The following is a 24,486-nucleotide window of genomic DNA, read 5'->3' on the forward strand; positions in this document are numbered from 1 at the left end:
TGTTTTTTCAGGGAAGGGTTACTTTCTTCTAAAACAGATTTCTTTTTTTACATCTTTGTCAGCAACTTCAGCCTCTCGCTAGCAAGAGGGAAGGGCAGTGCGCAACGGTGTCAGGATCAGTGCCCCAGGCCACAATCCCGGCTCCGTCTTTGGACCTGACACTTGTGCCACCCTTGTTTCCCTGCACACGGGGTTTTGTTGGAAACTTTTGTTGGCTACTTTCTTGCTGGGGTCCAGCCAAATCCAGCAATCCAGCCAGCAAACAGCTCATGAACCCTTATTGCCACCTGTGCTGTTTGAGGAAGGGGTCTCTGGAGCCTCCTCAATGCTGCCAGGGGTTGCGTGCCTCCAGTGTGTTGGGATGTTGTCACTGGAAGATGTGACCAGGAGCTTCGGGTGGGTTGAGCAATGCTTGCCAGACAATTCAACTTTGAATTGTAAGTGTGGTGGGCACTGGTGCCAACAAATGGATTTGTCTTCAGACTCCGCATACCCAGCTTTGGGGGTCAGATTGGAGAAGACTTTGGTTCCTCTTCGAAATCCTCTCCAAGGTCACCAGTGGTGTGGGAGAGGCACCTCGGGTGCTGTGGTTTTGAGGTTTGGAGGCGCCCACCAAAGATGCTCTTCAACTGGATGGATCTGCTACCTGGTTGTATCTCTTCAAGGAGTTGGAAGCTCATTTTCCCAGGCCCTCATCTGAAAAAGCAAAGCTGCTGGGGATGTGGTGACTGAGCAGGACAAGAGTGACACTTTGAAAGCTCCCAAACATTGGGCTGAGGCATGCAGTGATGTGGGAAGTGTTGGCTGCTAGCCTTCAGCAGTGCTCCTGTGATGGAGCAGTTTTAGTCCATATTTTGTCTCCTGACAGACAGCAGCTAAGGGTTTGTGACCAGTAATGAGGCTTCCCCTTGCCTTTTGTTGTCTGTCTGTGTTTGCAGCAGTTGAAGGACCCTTCTAGATGAGAAAAATGGGCCACCGTGCTGCATAAGTTGCTGATGTGGGATACACTGGAAGCCTAGCACCATCTCAGATGCATCAGTGGTCTCATGCTGACTACTGCAAGGTCCTTGCTGACAAACAGAGTGCAGCTCTGTTGGTGCTGTACCACCATGTGGTTGTTCACACTATCCCTGTCCTGGATGCACCGCAAATATCTGCTGGTTGCTTTTCTCTGGGTTTTTGGCATCCCTGTTGGCTTTCATGCTAAAAAATGCACTTTTCTTGCCTGGTTGACTTTGATTGTTAGGAGCAAACCAAAATACTCATATGGGTGGGTGGTCTGGGTGGTTTAGGGGTTGGCATCAAAATTACTATGGTGTTTTTATTTCTGTTGTGCCCTCCTCTTTCTCCTGGTAGCTAATTGCTGCTGTGAAGTCGCCTTAGTGGTGACTGATGTTAACGAAACCACACTGGCACATCTCTAAGATGGCAGGAGCTGCTTTGTGTACATGTCCCCATGCCAGCACCCACTGCTGTGCTTCCCTTCATGTGGGAGCCCACCCTGCCTTTGAGTGAGGGCTGTGATGGGGGGTAGGTTTTAATTACCCACCCGGAGCCCTTTCCTCAGCACCAGCATCGTGTGGCGCCAGCCGCGTCACCCTGGACTCTCGGTGGATTTGCTTTTTTCCCTATCGAGCAGCGCTTGTGCTGGCCGCCGCCTGGGCTTGGCTCCGTTCCACTTCTGTCCTTGGCGGTGGTGAAAGCACGTTCCTCGTGATGGGAAAGCCTCCGAGAAACACAAAGGGCTTTCATCAGGGGAGGCAGTGGCAGGCGGACATGGACGGCCAGCGCCGGTACAGGGAAGCTTCACCCCACCTAACTCCTGCAGAGGGGCGGCTGGAGACGTAACAGCTCCCTCCGGCAGTGAGCACGTAGCGGCTGCATTTGCATTCGCCAGCATTTAATTTTCGAGCCTGCCCAGCTAGGAAAGAGAAATAAGTTTTCCTTCTGCAAAGGGGATTTGGGGCCCAGAAGCATTAAGTGGTTTGCTCAGGGGGTGGCATGCGTTGGAGCTGGAAGCCAGGAGGGTGCAGGGCTTGCTTTGGGGAGCTGAAGATCTCTGCTGGCTCAGCCGTGCTAGCTGGAGGAGACGCGAAAGCCGCTGCCCGAGGGTGTGAGTGCTGCCCGCTGGCCCTGGTGCCAGCAGCTCCCTCGGCTCCTAGCCCAGCAGAGGGAGCTGGGTGAGGGTGGCTAGCAGGGCTGCCCCGTGGTAGCCGGGGCTGCCTCAGCTCCCCCCAGCCATCCTCCAGCCACCAGCGGGTGAATCTCCTGACCTTGCTCAGTAAAGCAGGAGGATGAAAAGACGTGGCACCGGGAGATAAGACGCTTGGGGGGATGGGGTGTGTGTGTGTGAATTCAGGGATTGATCCATTTGTCTCTCCCTCTGGTGTGGCTTTCAGCTTTTTTCAGATGTGTTCCAGCGAGGCAGCTCTGTTCCTGCCCTTGCCCCTGGGGAGCCACCCTGGGCTTTTTTATTTTGCTCTTGAGCTTTGGGCATGGGAGCAGGAGAGCTGCTTGTCTCCCTGCGGTTGCTAAATGAGGCTCTGTTTGTTCCAGTGCAGGGTGAAATATGAAATCTCATCAAGCCACCTCGCTTATTAGAGAGATCTCAGCGAGCTGCTTATTATGCACCATGGCATAATGCAGATTACGAATGTGACCGGGCGATAATTAGCAGAGCTGGAACTGTAATTAAACACTCCTGTGTTGCTCTGTGGTTTCTGTCGCAAAGTGGAAGGAAGCTGAATGGTTTCAAAACCCACTGGTCCTCGGTGGGCACACACAGCTGCTGCTCCTGGGGTGATGGGGGCAAGTGCTCCCCATCACTGCCTGGGCTCTGGCTGCTGCTCACCAAAGTTGGGCAGCCCTGCCTGGTTCCTCTCCGGCTGTTTCATTGCTGGAGACTTGCTTTTGGTTTGCAAAACATGGCATTGAGGAGCAGTTTGTTTCCTTGAGCCCCTGCAAAAGACCCTCACACTTCCTTTGAGCATCTTTCTTGCTCTGGATCTCTGCAGGGATGTGCAGGATGAGGAGGCTGGGGGTGAGATTTGTCCATGGGACTGCAGCCCTCCTCTCCGGCAGGCTCATGGGGCTTCTTTTGTGTCAAAACCACTGAAATCTCAAATCCCATGGGATGCAGATGGGGCAGCCTCAGAGGCAGGTGGTGATGAGGAGCTGGGGATGGGCTCCTGGGGGAAAACTGGTCCTGCCGGTGGGACGTTGGAGGCGGCGCATGGAAAAAAGAGCTGTGGAGCATGAGCTGTGCTGCCAGCAGAGAGGCCTTGTAGTCCAGCTACTGCTGCTTGAGACCTCCAGGCCACCTTTAATGTTCAGGGGGGTGGATGTGTGCTGGCAAGCTATCTAGAGAGAAGACAGATGCAGGAGGACAAGGAGAGGACTGCAGGCACACAGGCAATAGGTGCTTTGTGTTCTCCTGCTGGAAAAGCAAATCCACTTGCCCTGGCAGAGCCAGAAAATCTGAGTTCTCTGCAGGGGTCACATTCATGTCCTCTGCCTGCAGCCACCCCGATGGGAGCAGGCAGAAGCCAAAGGGTGGATGTGATGTCCTCCTCTCTCTGCTCTTCTGTGTAGGGATTTGCCTCTCGCACCTTCTCTGCTTGTGGATGGTGTTTGTGTCGTTGAGGATGTGGAGAGGCTTTGTGGGGTCACGAGCTGATGAGGCACTGGGATGCTGCAGCCACTGGCACTGTATTGTGAGGTGAGGTCGGACATGCAAGCTTCTGCTGGAGTTATTTATCTTGCTTAAAGGATAGAGGTGCATGAGCTAGAGAGGGAGCAGGTAATCTTAGCAGCTGGTCAGGACCAGGATGCCAGCTCAAGTCTTGCCTGTTTGGTGGCTGTCAGCAGCATTGGCCAAGGAGATCCAGCAATGAGGTTGGATGTGGTCATGAGCTGGTGTCTGTGTCCAGTCTTGGTGACCAGCAAGGTTAGCCTCTCCAGGGTTATAATCTATCCTCAGCAGAGACGTAGGAGGACATCTCGCAGTACAGTGCTGGATCTTCCCCTGCTTGAAACAGAAACCCAGGTCATCGCTCACTGATGATGTGATTAGTTTCCTCAGTCTGCTTCTCTTTTGAGGTTTGCTCAGTATCTTATCAAGATCATAAACTGTAAAGAAGAGGAGGTCTGAGCAGAGGATGAGCAGCTAGCCCCCAAACTGCTGCAAATCCCTGTGAGCCAAGGCGAGGGAATGGCTGACTGTGGCTGCTTTGGCTGATGAACCCTAAAGGACAGGGAGATCTCCACCCTTCCCTTCCCTTGGCCAGCAGCAGAGGCAGCCTGCCAGCCATCCTACTCCTAACACTGGTAATCTGCTAGCGTGGCAGAGTGGCCAAGGACCTTGGCTTGTCCGCAGCAGGGTGACTTGGCTGTGTTTTCACTTGGCATGGTGGCTTGTTGGCTTTTGCAAGCCCACCACCAAACGATAGCTGATGCAGTTGACTCAGCTGTCAGCCAGATCAGGCTCTGAAGTGGATACTTGCATAGACATGAGGGATGTGATCTGTATGCCTGTGTCTCCAGGTGGTCACAGGGTAGATTTGGGAGGAGGAAGAGGATGCTGCTTTTCATGGGTGCTGGAGGGAGACCGCTACTCGTTTGTCCTGTCCTGCCGGTTGAGCAGAAGCCTGTAATTTTTTTTCTTCTAATGAGCCATCAGGTCCAAAGTTATTGACTGTGTTAACATCTAAGTAATAGCCAAAAGGCATCCTCACCAAGGATGATTACATGGGCAGAAGCTGTCAGGGAAGGAACTTGGCACACACTCTTTCAAGCAGCACAGATATCTCCTGCGGAGGCACTTGCGGGTGTGATCTGTATGACTGCAAAGTACCTGCTCTTCAGGATTACGTGGGTATGGGCACGCCAGGGTGGGAGAGACCTGTGAGATCCTTGTGCTCTGGTGGGGTGTGGGACTTGAACTGCCTGCTGGCACAAGCACTGAGAAGGTGGCAGCCCTGGGCTTGAGGTTCTCCAAGACTGTAGATGCCTGTTGATACTTGTTCTCCTTCCCTGTATTCCTGACCGTAACTGCTGTGTTTCTGCTTCCCCACAGATGGAGTCTCCGGTCTCTACACCTGCGGTGTTGCCCTTGCACCTCCTTGTCCCAGTCGTCAACAACGACATCTCGTCGCCTTGCGAGCAGATCATGGTACGTACACGCTCAGTGGGAGTGAACACCTGCGATGTGGCCCTGGCCACTGAGCCCGAGTGCCTGGGCCCCTGCGAGCCTGGGACCAGCGTGAACCTGGAGGGCATCGTCTGGCAAGAGACAGAGGATGGTAAGTGACACCGGAGAGCTTTTAGCTCTCACACAATGTAATTTTGGAGTTACGGCAATCCTTTACTTCCCATGTCCCTGCTGTGTTGCTTGTTGGCATGTCCTAGGCTGTCCCCCCCCCGTCTGGGTGGTCAGGACAGAAGAGCTGTGTGGGAGCAGCCCTTACTTCATCGAGCAAAGCGAGTAATGGGCCAAAACTTGCATCAGCCCAACACGTTGTGTTATCCCCCTGCCCAGACAGTGGGCGAATATCTAAGCTGACATTTTTCTGCCTTCCTACAAGAGCCGACTTGTTCTGGAGGTGCCAGAGGAAAGGCCATGTCAGCCTGCATAGGAGCTTGACGGAGTTGAGTTCGTTTCTGCTTGGCAACCCGCAGGTCTGTCACAAAAATGCTCAAACCCTGAGAGGTGGCAGAAATCTCCTGCTGGATTAAAAAACCCCAGTGGAGCTTTCAAAATCGACTCAGCAGGGGATCAGGCTCTCGTCTCTCTTGCCAAGCCAATCGAATCTTTTTTTTCAGCTGGAGCTCATCTCATCTGTGCACAGCTTGGTTTGCTTTCCCAGGTCCTTTGATGGGTTTTTGTTGCTGTTGGGGTTCTGCCAAGTAACGCAGGGATGAATAGGTGGCTCGGTGGACCACGGCGAGTGCTGGAACGTGGCCTTCCCTCCAGCCTTGTTGGGATGCTGGAGTTTTCTGCTTTGGGAGGCTCAGGATGAACTCCTCATGTTTGTGTCTGGCTTCAGCTGGGATCTGGAAGCAGAAACAGAGCCCTGAAGCACAAAGGGGAGAATGAGCAGTGGTGGTGGAGGCCAGCTGGTGGTTCATCTCGGCCAGGTACCCAAGAGCTCCTCTTGGACATCTGCTCCTGCTCTTCCATTGCTGTTGTGTGCAGAGAATGAAGCTGTTGGCCTTTATTCCCTGGCTGCTTCTCAATGTGACTGTCTTTATTATCTCTGATGGAGGATGAACTGAAAACCTGCATTCCCATGAGCTGCTACCAGGGGGATTCCCTTCTTGTCCCATGCTTTGTGAACATGGCGGTGGGCCCAGTGTGCCTTTCCTCTCTCCCTACCGGGAAACTGGTTTTGAAACTGTGGCTGATGCAGGACCAAGTACTGCAGTGGCCCCCAATGTGGAGGTGGTGAGCACTGAAATTGTTCCCATTGGGAAAAGTGTCATGACTTGAGCTATTTGGGAAGAGAGGAGTGCATGGACCATGCCGGAGGAGACTGAGATGTGCTCGCTTGGAATGGGGACCTCCAAACTCCTCTACCCTTTCTGCTTCACCATTTGTTCCATATGGAAAAAATCCATCAGGATTGAGGCAGCTGTAAGCGCATTTTTTTTTTTTGCTGCTGTAAGGCAGAAGGATGCCACACGTTATAAAATTTGGCCCAAGAATCATTTTCTTCAAGCTAGGCTTGCTGGTGGGGACAGGGAACACAAAGCAGGAGCGTTCAGGAGCCCTGCTCTGTGCACCCCAGGACTGGGGGATCTGCTGGGGGGATCTCCCCAGAGGAAACCTGTGGAAGGTGTTCTGCTGAGCTACCAGAGCACTGGTGCTGCTTGTTCAGTGTCTGCAGGGAGCGTTATTGCTCTACAAGATGCAGTACCTTCAGCTGGGGAAACAGAGGCAGCTGCGGACACAGAGGTATGGCTGGGCTGAGTGTTGGGACATGCAGCAGTGCAGAGGAACATCAGCACCCTCCCCCCTTTTGGGGCTGCATGCTAAACCCCCCACCAGTGTGCCATTTGCCTCAGCCCAGTAGCGTTGGAGCTGCAGTGTTCACTGGAAAATCCCAGGACTACTGGAGACCCCCCCAGGTAGCAGCAGAGCTGACGAGAGCTTCGTCCTTGTAGAGGTTTGGGGTTTTTGGGTGGAAATCAGGAGAAGAGGCTGATGGTGGGCAGAGGAGCCCACGTGGCAGTTGCGGGGAGGGATAAACATAGTATCCCTGAGGCAGAGAGCACACAAACATCCTCCCTGCCATGCTCCCCCCGCCCCCAATTCCTGGTTGAGAGGCAGTGACGTGGAAGTGGTTTCTGGTTTCCCCTCCCTTTTCTCCTGCTCCTCACCCCACCATGAAACTGTGCAGACCGTCTGCCTGTCCTTCTGCATTACCCCTAGCTTCCACAGCCATCGTTTCGGAGCGTGCCTTGGAGGCACCCTGCGATTTCCCACAGCCTGGCTATTTTTAGTCTGTGGTAATTCAATGAACTTGCGCAAAGATCCCTCTCCACTGGCTGCTGCTTGGTTGCCACCATCAGGCGTGATGACTTTTATGGCCAGCCCCGTAGAAGACGAGCCCTGCTGTTGCCTTTGGTTGCTTCAGGTCTACTGCACGTGCTGGTTCCTGTCGTAGTGGCATCTCTTTCTCAAGTGAAAAGTCAGGGTGAAACTGTCCCTATTTCCTGCCTGGCATCTCTGTCCTGCCTTCCCGTTGTTAGTGGTGGGGGTCAAGGGTGATGCTGGACCTGCTGTCCAAAGCTGGAGCTTGTGAAATGCATAGAGGTGCAGTGAATGTCTACCCTTTCCCAAAGCATCCAGGGGAAAAAGCTACAGCAAGGGCATGTCTGCAAAGCCCAACAAGGTGCTTTCTGCATGTGTGAGCATGCCTATGGGCCTGGAGGCTGTCCCCAAGATCTCCAGGGGCATCTCAGCACCCTCAGCCAGAGGGATCCATCTCTCCCCCTGCTCCGTGTGTTGCTGCAGCCTCGCTGGACTGCTCAGAAAGACCCCAGGGCAGCAGGAGCAGCTCTTGGCTTGTATTAAGCCTCCTCTCCAGTGGTGGAGAGGACCTTGCTGGCTCAACAGCAGCTGCTTTCTCCCCAGGGGTGATATTCCTGAATCCCCTGGAGTGATTGGCGTAGGGAGATGCAGATTCACGGTTGTTCCCACTTAAGTCCTGGTTCCCCAGGTGGGATGCTGTGGCACTTCTGGGTCTCGGCAAACCCCCCACTACCGGGCAGCGTTGCAAGTGGTTCCCACTGAGCCTCTCAGGAGAATGGGCATCTCTTCTCAGCAGTGTGATGCCTCCTTGAAAATTGGATTTGTGTCAGATGTGCCCCTTAGACTCCCGTAGTAATTGCTCTGACTTGGATCTTTATGCAAGCTGCTCATCTCCCAGCTGCGTATAAATGGCACGTGCCCCTGAGTCCAGGGGATCTGTGTTGCACTGTGCACGCCAGCAAAAGTGTATTTGGGTTCAGGCAGTTGCTATTTACCAGCTTGTTCACCCTGAAGAAGCCCATGGCTTGCTGGAGACATCTGCCTGCCTCAAATGCCTCCAGAAGGGGTTGAGTAAAGGAAGGCAATGCAGTTCATCAACTGCAGCTCCCTTTTTGTAGAAAATGGCTTTGGGGTTGGCCAAGGGGCTGCAAGAGTGGAGAGAAAGGCTCCTAAAGCCAAAGCCTGGCAGTGCTGGAGTGACCTTGGAAGGACAAGCTGGAGCTGAGATATCTGAAATGGGAGCGCCATGATGCCCCTCCTGCCCTGAACACCAGCTTCGTCCTCTCCCGCCGCTAGAAAACCTGCTGCAAGACCACAGTTGCCACCAAGGGCATCCCTTGGGCTCCCACCACCAAACATCTGACTCCTGGCTTTTGGTCCACCTGCGCCACTGCTGCTCCAGGTTGGTGTTGTGCCGAGGTCTGGTCTTGCTGGTGCTGCACACTGGTTGTACACGCTCTCCCATGGCCATGCTGGTGACACTGTCCCTTTGCCAAGCCTGTTGTGTGCGGGGATGTGTTTTATTGAAACGCCTTTGGTGTGGAACAACTGTCTTGGCAGTTCCCCTAATTTTGTTAGGTGTGATTTTGATCTGCAGGAACTATTAACTGATGTAATTACACAGGAAAGCATTGCTCTGTTGGCTGCCTTTTTAGCTGCTGGATCTCCTCAGTGGAGCTGGTGTCACCTGGCTTGGAGCATGTCACCTCCTCACCTCTGCTCACAGTGAGCAGACTGCGTTCCAGTGCCACACCAGTGCTGTTCACAGCTGAAACAAGCTGGCATCTGATGCGCAAAATGTCCAAGCAACAAGCATCATGGTGTAGCAGCACCAAAAGAACAGCAGCAAACTCTCTCCACATCACTTCCTCCAGCTCTGCACTGGGATGGTGGCGGCAAGTCACCCATGGCCGAGCTTTGCGCGCCCCAGCTGTTTGGATTGCCCCTTTGCAAACATCTCTTTGGGGTTATGGTGCAGTGTGAGCATCCTTGGGGTCTGCAGATGCCAGCATGGACATGTCATTGCTTGGAGCAGGAGAGAGACGCAATGGATTGAGAGAGGATGGGGAAGGATTGGAGGGTGAGGACAAAGCCTGACCCCTAACTTGATGGCTTTGCATATCGAACGTGCTGCCTCACCGTTACCTGCAGCCTTCTGTTGCACCTGTGGTTGCTCTTTGCCTCTGGGAATGTTTTAAAAGGAGGATGTGCCAAGATTGCACTGCTTATGGGTGAGCTTTGGGGCTTCAGAAGGGGCTATACCGTCCCCTGTGTACACCGTCCAGTTGTCTTAGCTGTGTGTACTTGAACCCAGAAACAGGAGGAGAGTTTTTAAGGCTGATGCAGCAAGGGTGAGGAGCAGGAGTATGGATTTCTCATTTCCTTTAATGGCATTTCCCAGAGTAACGAGTGGTTGTAAATCCCCTCCAAGGTTGCTGAGCCGACGCGCAGGCTCACTGCGCTCCTCCAAAGCCTCCTAAAGCTGTGACAATGTGGCTGTGACCGCTCTCATCTTCAGATCAGAATCCAGCAGCTTGCTCTGGGTGGGAGCATCGTCTGGTGCTGCTTGGTGATGGGGCACCTTGTCTCCGGTGCCACAAGGGCTGCTGGTGTTTGGGGCTGCTGCCTCGCACCCTCCTTCTGTTTTGCCAGTGGGTGAGGAGGCTGCAAACCACTGAAGCACAGTGGCTGCTTGCGTGTTGGCATAGAAAAGCAGAGCTTTATTATGCTCCCCCAGCACCACCGCTTCGTGTCGTATCTGCTGGCTTGACAGTGCGGGGAGCTGGAGGAGAGCTAATGCGCTGCTTATCGCTCTTGAAGCGTCTGTCAGCTTTGTACAGAGGCAGTGTTATCAGTAGGTGAGCAATGTTCTGCTCCAGACAGGACTGTTGCTTGCGTCCATCTCCCTAAGGCGCGTCTGCAGCTGCCCCAGGTAATAACCAGCTGGGGCCCCTGCTTTAGCTGCTGAGCCCTGGATTAAAGGACTTGTTTACAAGGAGGCTCACGAGCTGCGAGCTGCTCTGCCACGCTTTTCTGGGAGCTAAATTGGTTTAGATTCCTCTGCCTCCCCTCTCCAGGAGCATGACGATGGAGGTCTGTGCTGCTTGCAGGTGGCTGTTGGGACTTGGTGCTGTGGCCTGCTCTGCCAAGCCTTGAGAGGCACCAAGGTCCCCAAAATCCTGTAGGTATCTTCTGGATGGGCTTCAGGCAACGGAGAGAGAGCTGTGGCCCCCAGTCCCATGGGGGTGCTGGCCAGTGAGAGTCACAGGGTAACAGGCCATCCTCTTGCAGGATGATTTTAGGATGTCCTTGGTCACAGTCACATTGTCGCTGTTACCAAAGGTGGACACTTATTGCTGGGTTTGGGCAGGAGCACAGCAGTGAGTGTTCTCAGTGTTCGCAGGTCCTGGTGAAATAAATGCCGATCCCATGGGATCAGTGAGAAGTGGTGTGACTTCCCACTGTCACTTTGGTTGTTGGGATGCACCAACACACCCTTGCTGGCTCCTTGTCCCTTGGTGTGATCCATGTTGAAGGTTTTCCCTGCTGCTTTTTCCAGGCTCCAGCATGTGGAGCCCCTCTCGTAGCCCTCCTGTGCCTTGGAAAGCAGGGCATTAGACAGCCGGGGACAGCCACCCACCATCCGAGCATCCATCCCCATGTGGTTTAATGGAACGATCCTGTCTGCCTCTGACCCTGCCGGGGAGACTGGATTGGGTTTGTGTGGCGAGGGTTTTGTAGAGGGGGGCTTCTGTCTGAGAGGACACCAGAAGCTGCCCCCATGTCTGACAGAGCCAGCTCCAAGATGCACCTGCTGCTGGCTGAGGCTGAGATCCTCAGCCACGGTGGTAGTGCTTCTGTGTTAACATATTTAAGAAGGTGTAAAAAATTGCTGCACAGCAGCATCTGGGAGAGAGGTGTGAGAATGAAGCAGACGGCCCTGCAGCCCCCCAGGTCAGTGCAGGAGGCAGGGCGGGCTCCAGGCGCTGGAGCAGGTTCCCCAGCAGCCCGTGGCGAAGCACACGAGAGGCTGGCTGTGCCCTCAGCCCATGGCAGTTAACAGTGGAGCAGACCCCCACCCACAGCCCGGGGAGGGTCCCACGCCGGAGCAGGTGGGTGCCTGCAGGGGGCTGCGACCCGCAGGCAGCAGCGCTGAGGCAGTGCCAGTGGTCCCGCGGGGAGGAGCCCAGGCTGGGGCCGGCGGGGCCTGGGGGGATGTGCCCCACGGAGGGACCCACGCCAGATCAGTTCATGAAGAGCTGCAGCCTGTGGGAAGGACTCGTGTTGGAAAAGTCCGTGGAGGACTGTCTGCCATGGGAGGGACCCCAGGCTGGGGCAGGGGCAGGGGCAGAGTGTGAGGACCCTCCCCCTGAGGAGGATGGAGTGGCAGAAACAATGTGCAGTGAACCAGCTGCAGCCCCCGTTCGCCATCCCCTTGTGCTGTTCAGAGGCAGAGGTGGAGAAACTGGGAGTGAAGTTGAGCCTGGGAAGGACAGCAATGGGGTAGGTGTGGTTGTTTTTATTTCTCATCGTCGTACTCTGATTTGGTTGTCAGTAAATGGAATTAATTTTCCCTAGTCATGTCTCTCTTGCCTGTGACAGTAATTGCTGAGTGAACTCTCTTCTTGCTGGGTGAGGTGGCCCTTGTGCTGGCCATCCCCTGTGCCATGGTGTCCTCTGCTGTCCTGGCAGCAGCAGCCAGAGCTGTTGCATTATGGCCCCTGCAACACCTTTGGGCGTTGTGCCCTAACGTCTAGGCACTGCAGCTCAGGCCAGGCTCCCTGCATGCAAGCAGGGCTTATGGCAAAGCTGGAGCATTTCAAGTGATGCCGCTGGAGAGGAAATGAACTGAAGGAAGGGTATCCTAAAGACAGGGCATCCCAAAGATGACGCAGCTGGAGGAGGAATTTGTGGAAGAAGGACCTAGAACACCTCCAGCTGCTTGAGGTTTGGTGCAAGATAGATCCCTGCTCCTGTTCACTGGTGCAGATGGGATGTGTGGCTACACTGACCCTAGATCTGAGCTGGTTCATAGACCTGCAGGTAAACTACCTCTGCTTGGGGTGGGAAATGCCACCGCCTGTCTTCCCATTGCCTTGCAGAGGTCCCCTGCGCCCCAAAATTGGTGAAAGCTAGCAGAGCTCTCGGGAGCTGTCCTCTCCAACTGCAGGGGCAACACCTCCTTGCTGTCCTCAAGGCTGGGGATGCTTCTCCAAGCAGTATAGCAGTCCCCATGATGCTTGAGGACAGCTCAGCAGGATCATGGCTGGGTGATACTGAGCCACATGATGAACTGGCCGTGCATGACTCTGAGAGCATCCCTGATCGCTGCAGGTGCCGGCACACTGGTTTATCAGCAGGGTTGGGAGATGTCAGGCTTGAGGGCTTAATCTTCACAAAGGGGGACCTGGTGCACATTTCCTCCTGACACAGCGGCTCCTGGGGCCCATGGTGCTGGTCTGCAAGCAGACACCACCTGCATTTTAACATGGGAGAGCGGCACCCTAGCTGGGACTATCCACTGGAAAGGCTTAGTCTGGTCTAATTCAGGGCTGCGTTGGGATGGAGGGCTTTGTGCAGCGTTGTCCTTGTCCATCCCCATGTCCCCACCAGCTGTGCGCACCTACGGAGCATCAGCTCTGCTGCTACAGAGCACTCATGCGTGGACCATACAAGGACCAGGTGGTGCTTTTTTGCGTCCTTCTGTTCCCTTCATCTCTCTCCATTTTTACAGGATTATGTTTTATGTTGCCTTCCTAGATGGCAGCCTGACACTGTCAACCCACCGTTAATTTTTCATGCTGGGGTATGACATGAACACTTGGTGGCCAGGATGCTGAGCGGTTTGCACCCAGATTTGGGTGGTATTAATTGCTTAAGAGCTTCAAAGGTGTCACCTTCCTGTGAAATCGGGTGGGACCGCAGTTATCTGAGTGGAATTCCTCCCCTGCAAGAGCATCACTGCTGGCTCTTTGTGCGCGAGCATCTCCAGCCTCAGGGACACAGGGCATTGCCTCCTCCTTGCCTGCCCTTGCCCTACCCATGTCTGCTCATCATCCAGCTGCAGGAGGTGGACACGGCGGGTGAAAAAAGCTGCTTAGGATCTATCCCTGGGGTTTAAATTGTCCTGGGTTATTGTTGGAGGATTAGGAGGGGATTTGGTATGATTGGTTGCAGCGGGTTAAATATAGGCTGGTGTGTGTTGGAGGGCTGATGCTCCAACAGGGAAGGGAGGGATGGCTGTGTGCTGGCTCGCTTCACCCTTCCATCTTTCACTCCTCTCCTGTGATCGTGCTGGCGAGGAAAAGACAAAAAGCCAGCATGTCCTTTCTAATGTCACACGCTGGCTCTGGGATGCACAAGAGACGCTGGTGGCTTGTGCAGTTAACTTCCAGTGGCACACATGGTCTTTGCCAGCTTCAAAGGGGGATTGAACTGGCGCTGGCTGTGCAGCAGGGAGGTCAGGGGGAGCTGGAGCTGCCCCTCTGAGCCCTGTGGCTGGGAGAGCTGCGCTCTGAGTTAGGGCTGCTGGTCTCTCAGCAGCTGCATGATCCTTCTGCAGCTCCTGGGAGCATCCCACGGCAGCTCCACGGAGGTGTCCTGGGGATGGTGGGTTTGGCTTGGGGCACAGGATATGCAGCCAGCAGCTTCTCTGGCTTCTCAGGAAAGGGGGGACAGGCTTCTGCCTGTCAAAAAAAGGTGCATTAGGAGGAACAGAGGTAGAAGACCACCTTCCGCATGCCTGCCTTGGGATGCCTGGGATCAGCGTCCCCCTCTTTCCCATTGATCTCTCCCTGCACGGGGCTGTGGGCTCCCAGCAGTTGGTTTTGCTGCTTGTTTCTACCCTGTGCTGCCTCCAGCATCACATCCTGGTTGAATCCAAGGCAGGTCCCCAGCACCTTTCTCTGTAGGCAGGACCCAGCTGCTCCTGCTCACCAGGATGAGCCAGCTGAAGGTCTTGGCTGTGTGCTGGCACCATGTCTTCCTGTGCCATGCTCCTTCTGGAGCACCCAACATTTTCCAGGAGGAGAAAGAGAAGACCTGCATTTCATTTCTCTTTCTGAAGGAGACCCAGCTCTGTATGTCATCCCTCTCGAAGCCTGCAGCTGGCTGCTGGCACAGCACAACAGGGGATATGGGCTGAGATTTATAAACGTGCTTCAGGCACAGCTGTTCTGGGCTCCCTCGGCTCCATCCATCTCCTGGGGCTGCGTGACTGTATATCTTGCAATGCTCATCAACCCTTGCAAATGACTTTCCTATTGCCCGAGTTTTACCTTGCTCGGACAGATGTGCTCAGCGCAACGGACTCCACTCCCAGTCAGATGAGTTCAGCAGTAACCAGAGCGGCCCATGGCTGGGAGGGAATATCCACAAAGCTGAGAAATGCTGCAAAAGACCCCTCCGCCTCCAAGAAGAGATGCTGGGGGTCCGTGTCCTTGGTGCGGCTGTGACCCAGGCTGCTTCTCTTGATTTGGCATGAAAAAGCTGGAACGACCAGATTTTCTGAAGGCCCAGTGCCTTTGCTCCGTGATGGGAGGAGGTGTGGCCCCATAGCTGGTTCTTCAGGCAGAGATTCAGGGCTGATGGGTGTCCTGGGGGGTGCAGGAGCAAAGCAAAGTTGGGGGGACTGGGATTGTTCCCCCAAAGTAGGGTTTTCCTGCCGGGGTGGTGGCCTGCGTGGGGCTGCTGGGCTCAGCTTGCCATCTAGTGGCAGTAACGGCCTTTCCTGGAGAGCCGAGGGGTGCGCGGCTGCGCACAGCGGGGCCTTAACCCTGCTGTCTGCGGAGGAGCCTGCAGCTCTGCACTGGCGTCCACGGGCTTGCTGGGGGCTGTCTGTATCTCCCCTGGGGAGTTCCCAGGCCTCGTTCCCCAGAGATCACCTTCCCTACTCTGCCTGAGCACGTGGAGCCAACACGGGTCTTCAGGCCCCTCCAAGTCCTGCTGCCCTTTTGGGGGTCGCTGGTTTTAGCATCCCCGTGAAAACAGGGAAGAGCACCGAGCAGCTCAAGGAGAGGCTGGGTGGATGCCAGCCAGAGTCATGCAGAGAGCGGGGATGAGCTGGGGGTCCCCAGCTCCTGTCTTGGTGCCCCTCCAGTCCAGAGCCTGGGGTCTCACCTTGCCCAGAGCCCAGGACCCCTTGCCTGCCTTCCTCCAGCCCTAGAGCTGAGCCCTTTCTCCAGTCTGTCTCGAGGGGTGGATCCCCCTTTGCCCTGGTGCCCAGGGAAGGGCGAGGCACCTGGCCCCATCTGACCTTCTCCCCTCACCTTGCAGGTATGCTGGTGGTCAATGTCACCTGGAGGAACAAGACGTATGTGGGGACACTGCTGGACTGCACGCAGCATGACTGGGCGCCTCCCCGGTGAGTGGGCGGTAGGGTCTGGCTGCGCTGTCGCAGCCCCCTTCACCTGGGCGCAGAGGGCAAACGCAGCTGTGTACGGCCCCCATGGCCCCCAGCATGGGCTGCCCTGTGCCCGTGGGGCTGCCCTGGGAGCTGGCATCTGCTCCTTGCCCAGCCAAGCTGCTCCCATGGCTCTTTGCCCTTGCGGTCACAGGCTCCCTTGTCCTGGAGGCTGGAGATGGTTGAGCATTTACCAGTGGACCTCTCCGGTTCCTCTTTACTGGTCAGTGGCAGGGAGGGGATGAGTCTGCAGGATCGATAGTGACAGTAAGAAGGGGGTCTCCACAAAGTGGAGACAGCGCAGCCCGGCACTGCTGTCTCTCCATTAAAACCTCCTTGTCCTCCTGGCAGGTTCTGCGACTCTCCCACCAGTGACCTGGAGATGCGCAATGGCCGGGGCAGGGGCAAACGCATGCGCCCCAACAGCAACACACCCGTCAGCGAGACCGCTGCTGCCTCGGACAGCAAAGGGACCAGCAACAGCAGCAAGACACGGGCGGGAGCCAACAGCAAAGGGCGCCGGGGAAGCCAGAACTCCTCAGACCACCGCACGCCGCCCGGCGGCACGGCAGAAGACGTGAAGGCCAGTCCCTCCTCTGTCACCAAGCGGAAGAGCAAACCCCTCTCCGACATGGAGCTGAACTCCAGCTCGGAGGACTCCAAGGGCAGCAAACGCATCCGCACGAACTCGATGGGCTCGGCAGCTGTGCCACCCGCCACAGTCAAGGTGGAGCCAGCTGTCCTTGACCGAAACTGCCCTTCTCCCATCCTCATTGACTGTCCGCACCCGAACTGTAACAAGAAATACAAGCACATCAATGGCCTGAAGTACCACCAGGCCCATGCGCACACAGATGATGACAGCAAGCTGGAGGCGGATGTGGACAGCGAGTACGGCGAGGAGCCCTCCCTGCATGCAGACGTTGGGAGCTGTAACGGTGCTGCCGTCTCTCAGAAGGGCTCACTCTCACCGGCTCGCTCGGCCACCCCCAAGGTGCGCTTGATGGAGCCCCACAGTCCCTCCCCGTCCAGCAAGTTCAGCACCAAGGTCCCCTGTAAGAAGAAGCTGGGTGGGGAAGGAGACACTGACCCCGGTGCCCTGTCCAATGATGGCTCTGAGGATGGTCCCTCGGTGGCCGATGAGACGAGTAACGATGGCTTTGACTCTCTGGAGAAGCGATGCGTTGATAAAGACAAGTCAAAGAAGGCATCCGGTGCTAAGCCAGAGAAGATCCCCTCTAAAAGCTTGAAGTCTGCCAGACCCATTGCACCAGCCATCCCCCCCCAGCCGATTTACACCTTCCAGACAGCCACCCTCACCACAGCCAGCCCCAGTTCCTCCACGGGCCTTGCCACCACCGTGGTCCAGACCGTGCCCCACAGCCCTCAGCTCAAACCCATCCAGCCCAAGCCTACAGTGATGGGAGAGCCCTTTGCGGTCAACCCTGCCCTCACCCCTTCCAAGGAGAAGAAGAAGAAGGACAAGAAAAAGAAGGAGACCAAGGAGGTAGAAAACCCTTTGACTCCTGGCAAAGCTTGTAGAGCAGAGGAAGGCAAGAGCCCGTTCCGGGGGGAATCCAGTGACCTGGGGATGAAAGCCGAGGGGCTGCTGAATGGCTCGTCTGACACCCACCAGAGCCGGCTCGCCAGCATCAAGGCCGAGGCAGATAAAATCTACAGCTTCACAGACAATGCCCCAAGCCCCTCCATCGGTGGTGCCAGCAGGCTGGAGAACACCAACCCAGGCCAACCCATGACGCCGTTGCACGTTGTCACCCAGAACGGCGCAGAGGCGAGCTCAGTGAAGACCAACAGCCCAGCCTACTCTGACATCTCTGACGCTGGGGAGGATGGGGAGGGCAAGCTGGAGAGTGTGAAGGCAAAGGATCCAGAGCAGCTGGTCAAGGAAGGCACCAAAAAAGCGCTTTTCCCCCCGCAACCACAGAGCAAAGACTCTCCCTATTACCAAGGCTTTGAAACTTACTATTCCCCTGGCTACCCCCAGGCAAGCCCGGGGCCCTTGAACCCCAGTGGCCAGGCCACAGCTGAGACACAGGCCTTGAAGCTGAAGAAGGATGAGGAGCAGGAGAACCCGGAGGTGAAGGTGAAGAGTGAAGGCTGCGAAGAGAAGAAGGCAGAGCTTGGTGGCTCTAGCCAGCAGCCCTCGGTCATACAGCAGCGCCCCAACATGTACATGCAGTCCCTCTACTACAACCAGTATGCCTACGTGCCCCCCTATGGCTACAACGAGCAGGGCTACCACGCTCACCTGCTGAGCACCAACCCTGCCTACCGCCAGCAGTATGAGGAGCAGCAGAAGCAGCGGCAGAGCCTGGAGCAGCAGCAGCAGCGAGGGCTGGAGAAGAAGGCGGAGCTGGGCTTGAAGGAGAGGGAGGCAGCGCTCAAAGAGGAGTGGAAGCAGAAGCCGCCCATGCCCCCCACGCTAACCAAAGCCCCGAGCCTCACGGACCTTGTCAAGTCAGGGCTTAGCAAGGCCAAGGAGCAGGGAGGTCCCGACATGGCCAAATCTGTCATCATCCCCAAGCTGGAGGACTCATCCAAGCTGTCGGGCAGCCAGGTCTCTGAGGGGCTCAAGGTGAAGCTGAGCGAGGCCAGCCACCTTGGGAAGGAGACCACCGAGACAAAGGCTGGCTCTGAGTGTGGCCGGCAAGCGGAGGTGGACCCTGTGCTCTGGTACAGACAGGTAATGCCCCCCCACTGCCCCCTCGGCCCTGCCCGCCAGCAGGCTTTCTCTTGGAGGAAGCCCCTTACCATGGCTTCGCTGCAGGAGTTTGCTGGGCTGTTGCCTCGGAGAACACGTGCCGTCCTCTGTTTGTGATGGGACTCCATGAGGTGTCCTTGGGGTCAGCAAAAGGATGGGGCTGGGAGGCCTTGGACGGGCCAAGGAGAGCTTGAGGAAGGGGAGTTGGGTTCGCTGGTCTCCTCTGCATCCAGCCTGGGTTTGGGACAGGCAGGGCTGGGGGGAGGCAGCTGCTCTGATGGTTGGCTGGTTTTTGCAGGAAGCCGAGCCCCGGATGTGGACCTACGTGTACCCAGCAAAGTACTCGGACATCAAGACGGAGGACGAGCGGTGGAAAGAGGAGAGGGACCGAAAGTTGAAGGAAGAAAGAAATCGAAGCAAAGAAGCTGCATCCAAGGAGGACGGGAAGGAGAGCACCAGCTCCGAGTGCAAACTGACCCCCACCGAGGAGGCTCGCATGGTGGGGAAGGACCCCAGACCCAGTGTCCACGTCCCTGTGTCTTCACCCCTCACGCAGCATCAGTCCTACATCCCCTACATGCACGGCTACTCCTACAGCCAGTCATATGACCCCAACCACCCCAGCTACCGGGCCATGCCCACCGTCATGATGCAGAATTACCCAGGTAGAGAGCTGGGGTCTTCTCGGGGACGTCCCTTCCCAGGCTGTCCCTGCTCCCCGAGGAGGGGTGGCTGTGGGCTCTGTGCTCCCACGGTGCTGCCTGAAGACTCCTCGTGCCCTGACTGCTTTTTTTCTCCCCACCAGGATCATACCTACCCTCCAGCTATTCCTTCTCCCCGTACGGGAGCAAGGCGTCTGGGAGTGACGATAGTGACAAGTCCCGAGCCAGCCCCAGTGTGAGCTGTAAATCCAGCTCGGAGTCCAAGGCCCTGGATATCCTGCAGCAGCACGCCAGCCACTACAAGAGCAAATCGCCCACGGTGAGGGTCAGGGAGGTGCTGGCTTTGCCCAGCTCTGTGCATGAGCTTCGGGACGGTCCCTGGATCCTATAACCAGCCTGGAGCAACTCTGCCTGCTGTGGGTTTTTGCTGTTCCTGCTGCTGTGTGAGACGCGGGGCCATGGAGTAATCCCACCACAGGCCCTTTGGGATGGACAGGCCCAACCTGTGGGCAGGCTGGCCCAGAGAAGCACCAGGGCTCCTTCAGGCCCTGCAGCAGCCGGGTGACACTTGTCCTCAGCCCTGGAGCTGGTGGGTGGGATATAGGGGCTGTCTCCATCCCATGGCAGTGTAGGGGCATGAGCTCCTCCTGGGCTGAGCTGGGAGATGGAACTTTGCCACAGTGAGGAAAGAGCTGCCCTCAAACAGGACCTGCATCCTCCCCACTGCTTTTGGGCTGGTTACTGGCCTTCCCATCATCTCCCAGTGGCGGTGTGGGGAGGTTTTGGGCAATGGCGGGGGGAATGTCACCCCGATGGAGCAGCCTTCAGTGCCCGGCATAGGTCCGATGCTGCCATGTACCTTGGGCTAGCTGGTAGCGTTCCTCAGTATGCATTTGCTTTCTCCTCTCCAGATAAGTGAGAAGACATCTCAGGAGCGGGACCGCAGTGGCTGCAGCGTGGTGGGAGGCAGTGGGAGCTGTAGCAGCGTTGGAGGAGCCGGCGGGGGAGAGAGGAGCACCGACCGGCCCCGCACCTCGCCGTCCCAGCGCCTGCTCTCAACTCACCATCACCACCACCACCTCGGGTACTCGCTGCTACCGGCACAGTACAACCTGCCCTATGCAACAGGTGAGAGCTGACCCGTGCCCAGCCCCCCGCTGGGGCCGTGGGCATGGCTTGGGGGAGCTGGAAGGAGCTGTAGCCACCTGTGGGCAGCGTGAGCCCTTCTCCTGAGCTTTGCTTTGACTGGATCTGGTGCTTTCCAGCTCCTCCAGCATGGCTAGGTGCCCAGGTTGCCAGCTCCTGACACCACTTCTGCCCTGCAGGTCTCTCCTCCACAGCCATCGTTGCCAGCCAGCAAGGCTCCGCTCCCTCCCTATACCCACCTCCCCGGAGGTGAGAACGGTAAGGCTCTCCTGCAGCTCGCCTGTGGCACCAGCACGGCCACCCTCCTCTGCCTGTAGGCAGCCAGGTCGGGGTGGAGGGGGCCAGGCGGGGTGCACGGTGGGTGTTGAGGGTAGAGGGTTTGGGGTTTGCCTGTCACCCCGGGGCTTGTGGGGCTGCCAGCAGCAGGAGCTGACTTGACCTTGGGTCGTGGCAGGACGTGATGCACCGGACGCCTGGGCTGTACAAGACATGTGACTGGCTCACATGGGGAAGCGCTGGAGACTCCTTTAGACATCAGTTGAATGGTGTTAATTGTTCTGCTTGACGTGCCTGCCGTGATCCAAGGCAGATTCTGTCTTCTCCCCACCGTCGGACACACACGTGACTCCCCCCTCTATACCCTCCCCTTCGGTGAGCGGGCGAGCTGGTACCTGCGGAAATATTTATTGTACTGGGCACCGGCCTTGGGATGGAGGTGACTCGCCTGCCTGGTGCATATGAAGAGGAAACAGAAGCACTGAGGTTTCTCAATGGATTTGGGACCCTGCCATGTCTCTGCGAACTGCTGCTTCATGATGGGGCTGAGTGCCACAGGACGGGGCAGCAGGAGCACTACCTCCTCCTGCTCCTCGCTGGGGCTCAGGGGCTGAGCCTGCCGTGGAGTTGCAGTCTCAGGAAACGAAGAGCTGGCTCATGTGGAGCCAAGGCGGGTGTTGGGGCCGGGGCAGCTGGTCTGAGCCTGGGTGTGGGTGTCAGCCTGGCCAGAGTTGGCCTTGTGGCATGGGGGTGTGCTGCATGTGGGGTGTACCCTCTGCCAGTCCCACGGCTGATCCTGCACCCCACAGCACCTGCTGCTCTGTGCCGGCGCCAGCAGGAGCAGCCAGCACGTGGCCTGTGGCTGGAGCAGTGGGTTGGGGGAGTTGGGGGCTGCTCTTGGCCCTGGCAGCATCTGTGCGCCACCACCCCTGCCCCTGGGTGGCTGGGGCTCAGCAGGGCTGGGGACAGCTGGGCACAGAGGTGGGGGCTGTACCCATCACCCAGCTGGCTGCCACCGTCCCTCCCCAGTGCCTTGCACAGCCCAGACCTGCCTGGAGCTCATCCTGTGGCTTCCGAGCTGGTTTCTGAGCTGAGACTCTTCAATGCCCCCCAGCCTTTCCTCTGCCCTCCACCCCAGCAAGTGCTCCCCAGCCCCCAGACCAGCACATCCCACTTGGGTGGGGGGGTAAGGGCTGCAGCTCCCCTTCACATCCATCTTCTGCTTTGGGCAGTGCGAGCGGGGCCCACGCGTGCTCAGGCTCTGCCAGAGGCACAGGGGGCCGTGCTGGTCCCCTCCTCGGGGCTCAGGCCACCAGGCTCTGGAGCAAGCTGGTCCCCGCTCCCGGCTGCTCAACAGCACCTGTGAACAGGGGCTTTCTGTTCCTCTGCTCCCCCAGCCCCAGTGTGGCTCCCCCCAGGCCGATGTTCTACCTCGGCCCTGCAGCAGCTGGGCCACCCCAGCTCCCTCTTCACTGCCTGGCAGGGGGCACAGGGGGCCATTGGTCTCGGTTGTGTCTGTCTGTGTCGCACCCAGCCCCAAGGGGCTGCTGTACCGGGATGCTCTGCCTGCCAGGCTCTGTACATACTGTAAAAAGCAATTGTTTGAAACCTGTTGTTTTGGGTTTTGTTTTCTTTCCCTGTTCCCCACCCTCCCCCATCCCACTTTACCCAGTTGGAAAAGAGGTGCTTACTGGTCTCTGCCCTGGTTTGGGAGCTGGCAGCACAATGGCCCCAGCCTGCGCTTATTGTCCGATTCCTTTTTCTTCCACACTTCATTCTCTTCACAAGGAGACAGGGCCACGTGGCCCAGCACGCTCCTTGGGGACAGGGTAGGTGATGCCAAGCCCACGCCCATGACAGAGCCACTCACAGCCACGGGGCTGGGGACCAGAGGGGCCAGGGTGATGGGGGAGCACTGCGGCCCATACAGGGAGCAGTGTCCTGCCCACCAGCTGCGCCTGCCTCCAGCCTTGGCTCATCCAGCGGAGCCTGGCTCCAGGCACTGCTCCAGGGGTGTAGAGGGTGTCTGGGCTGGGCAGGGTGGCACTGCAGGCTTTGCTGGTAGCTGAGAAAGGGGGTCAGGGGGGCTGCTCCCTGCCTTCCCAGTTGGGTCCCAGTTGAGTCTCCCTTTAGGTGTTAAGTGAAACAACAGTTTATGCAGAATAGGTTTGAGGTTTTAACATTTTCTGGGTTTTCCTTGTCAGTTCTTGCCTGCAGGACTGGCACCCCACCCCTGCAGCAGTGCAGCTCCCCTGCCCGTAGGGTCCCCTGCCTGTGGGGTGCCCCCTCCCATCTCCTGCCCACCGGGCCCCGCAGGCGGCCGGCCAGGGCATCAATCCGTTGGTGTTTATAGCTTGTTTCTGTTGGCATTACTGTGTTGGGTTTCATTTCAGTCTTCCTGATTCTGCCCTTCTGTAAAGTGTACATTATTACCAAGTTCCTTGTTTTTTTTATATATATATATATAAATATATATATATACAAACTGTACTCTTCTTGCCTTTGTACATTTGGGCAAGGAGAGAGAATAAATCTTTTTAAGAGACAATCACAAACCTGTGAGGGTGGCTTTTTCTTCCTGCTCTCCCAAATTCTGGTCCTTTGTCCCAAAAAGCTGTGGCCAGAGACTTTGGAGGCAGTGGGCAGGGTGGGGGGAAGAGGGTGGTCCCCATCTCAGAGTGATCTGAGAGGGCCTGAGCAGACACAGGCCTACTCGTGTTCATCAGTCCACGGCCACCGAGGCAGTGGCAGGGTGGCCCCATGGGGCAGTAGGTCCTGCCCCACAGTGCCCTTCCGCTTGCTCCCAGACCCTGCACACGGACCCAGCCCCTCAGTTCTGCCGCCAGCATCCATGGCTCCACAAGGCTTGAACCCCTTGGCACCAGCAAGGGCCAGCTGCCCACAGGCTACCAGGGCCCTGCCCTACAGCACCAGCCCAGGGAGGAAGGCAGCTGGGGGAACCAGTGTGCCTGGCTCCTCCAGCTTTGCAATAGCAGTGACCTGCACAGGAGGCAGCACCCAGAAAAATCAAACTTTTTCCATTTTCAAAGGGGTATTTCTGAGGACACTCGGTGATCAGAGCCCTCTACACTTACTTGACCACACTCGCTTGAGCCAGGGCAGGAGAGTATTTGGTGCTGGCACTGGCACAGCCTCATAACTGCAGATTATTAACAAACCCAGGAGTTCATCCTCAGTCCAAGCTCCCACAACCAGAACCCTGCGCTTTACCAGTAAGTTTTAAAAGTAAAGAAGGAGCAAAGCAGTTCCCCCCTCATCACATTAGGGATGTGCCAGTAGAGGAGCACCATGGGGTGGCAGGAGGGCCCTGGAGCATGCGGCAACACCCCATGGTTCAAGGAAGGGGTAAAACTTGCCCTTTCAAAAGCCAGAACTAGAAAGCAGCGTTGTTTCAGCTAGGGAGCAGGTGCAAAGGGCTCTGTCTCATCACAGCACCTGGAACAAGGACAGGAGGGGCAATGCCTGTTTCAAAGCCACAGCCAGCAAGTAGAGGGGCCAATGGCCCCACAATAAAAGCTGGAGCAGAGGCCCTCCCATCAGCACAGCACGGCCTCTGATTTTCAACCAGATGGGACTTAATGCCCCATTGAAGAGGGAGTAGAGCCACCAGCCCTTTCATTTCATTGGAAGGGAAGGAGGGAAAGAGAGAGACAAACTTTAAGTTGATTTATTCACACAAACTTGTATCCTAGCCCCAACTCTCTCCCCCAGACAGAAAACACTGACC

General features: G+C 56.7%; 1 protein-coding gene across 2 annotated transcripts in view; it reads left to right on the plus strand.

The window, feature by feature from the left end:
- Window positions 1-23,293, plus strand: part of ZNF609 (zinc finger protein 609) — a 75,596-nt gene extending 52,303 nt beyond the window's left edge. For both annotated transcript variants that reach the window (XM_080397109.1, XM_080397108.1), the window contains exons 3-10: window positions 5,075-5,300; window positions 15,806-15,893; window positions 16,284-18,636; window positions 18,953-19,319; window positions 19,460-19,635; window positions 20,228-20,444; window positions 20,642-20,720; window positions 20,917-23,293. In XM_080397109.1, the coding sequence (XP_080253235.1) occupies window positions 5,075-5,300; window positions 15,806-15,893; window positions 16,284-18,636; window positions 18,953-19,319; window positions 19,460-19,635; window positions 20,228-20,444; window positions 20,642-20,715 (3,501 nt within the window). In that variant the 3' untranslated portion in view covers window positions 20,716-20,720; window positions 20,917-23,293. The remainder of the gene's footprint in view (window positions 1-5,074; window positions 5,301-15,805; window positions 15,894-16,283; window positions 18,637-18,952; window positions 19,320-19,459; window positions 19,636-20,227; window positions 20,445-20,641; window positions 20,721-20,916) is intronic.
- Window positions 23,294-24,486: the final 1,193 nt, after the last annotated feature.

This window comes from Falco punctatus, assembly GCF_963210335.1.
Source record: "Falco punctatus genome assembly, chromosome: 7".
NCBI classification, from domain to species: Eukaryota; Metazoa; Chordata; class Aves; order Falconiformes; family Falconidae; genus Falco; species Falco punctatus.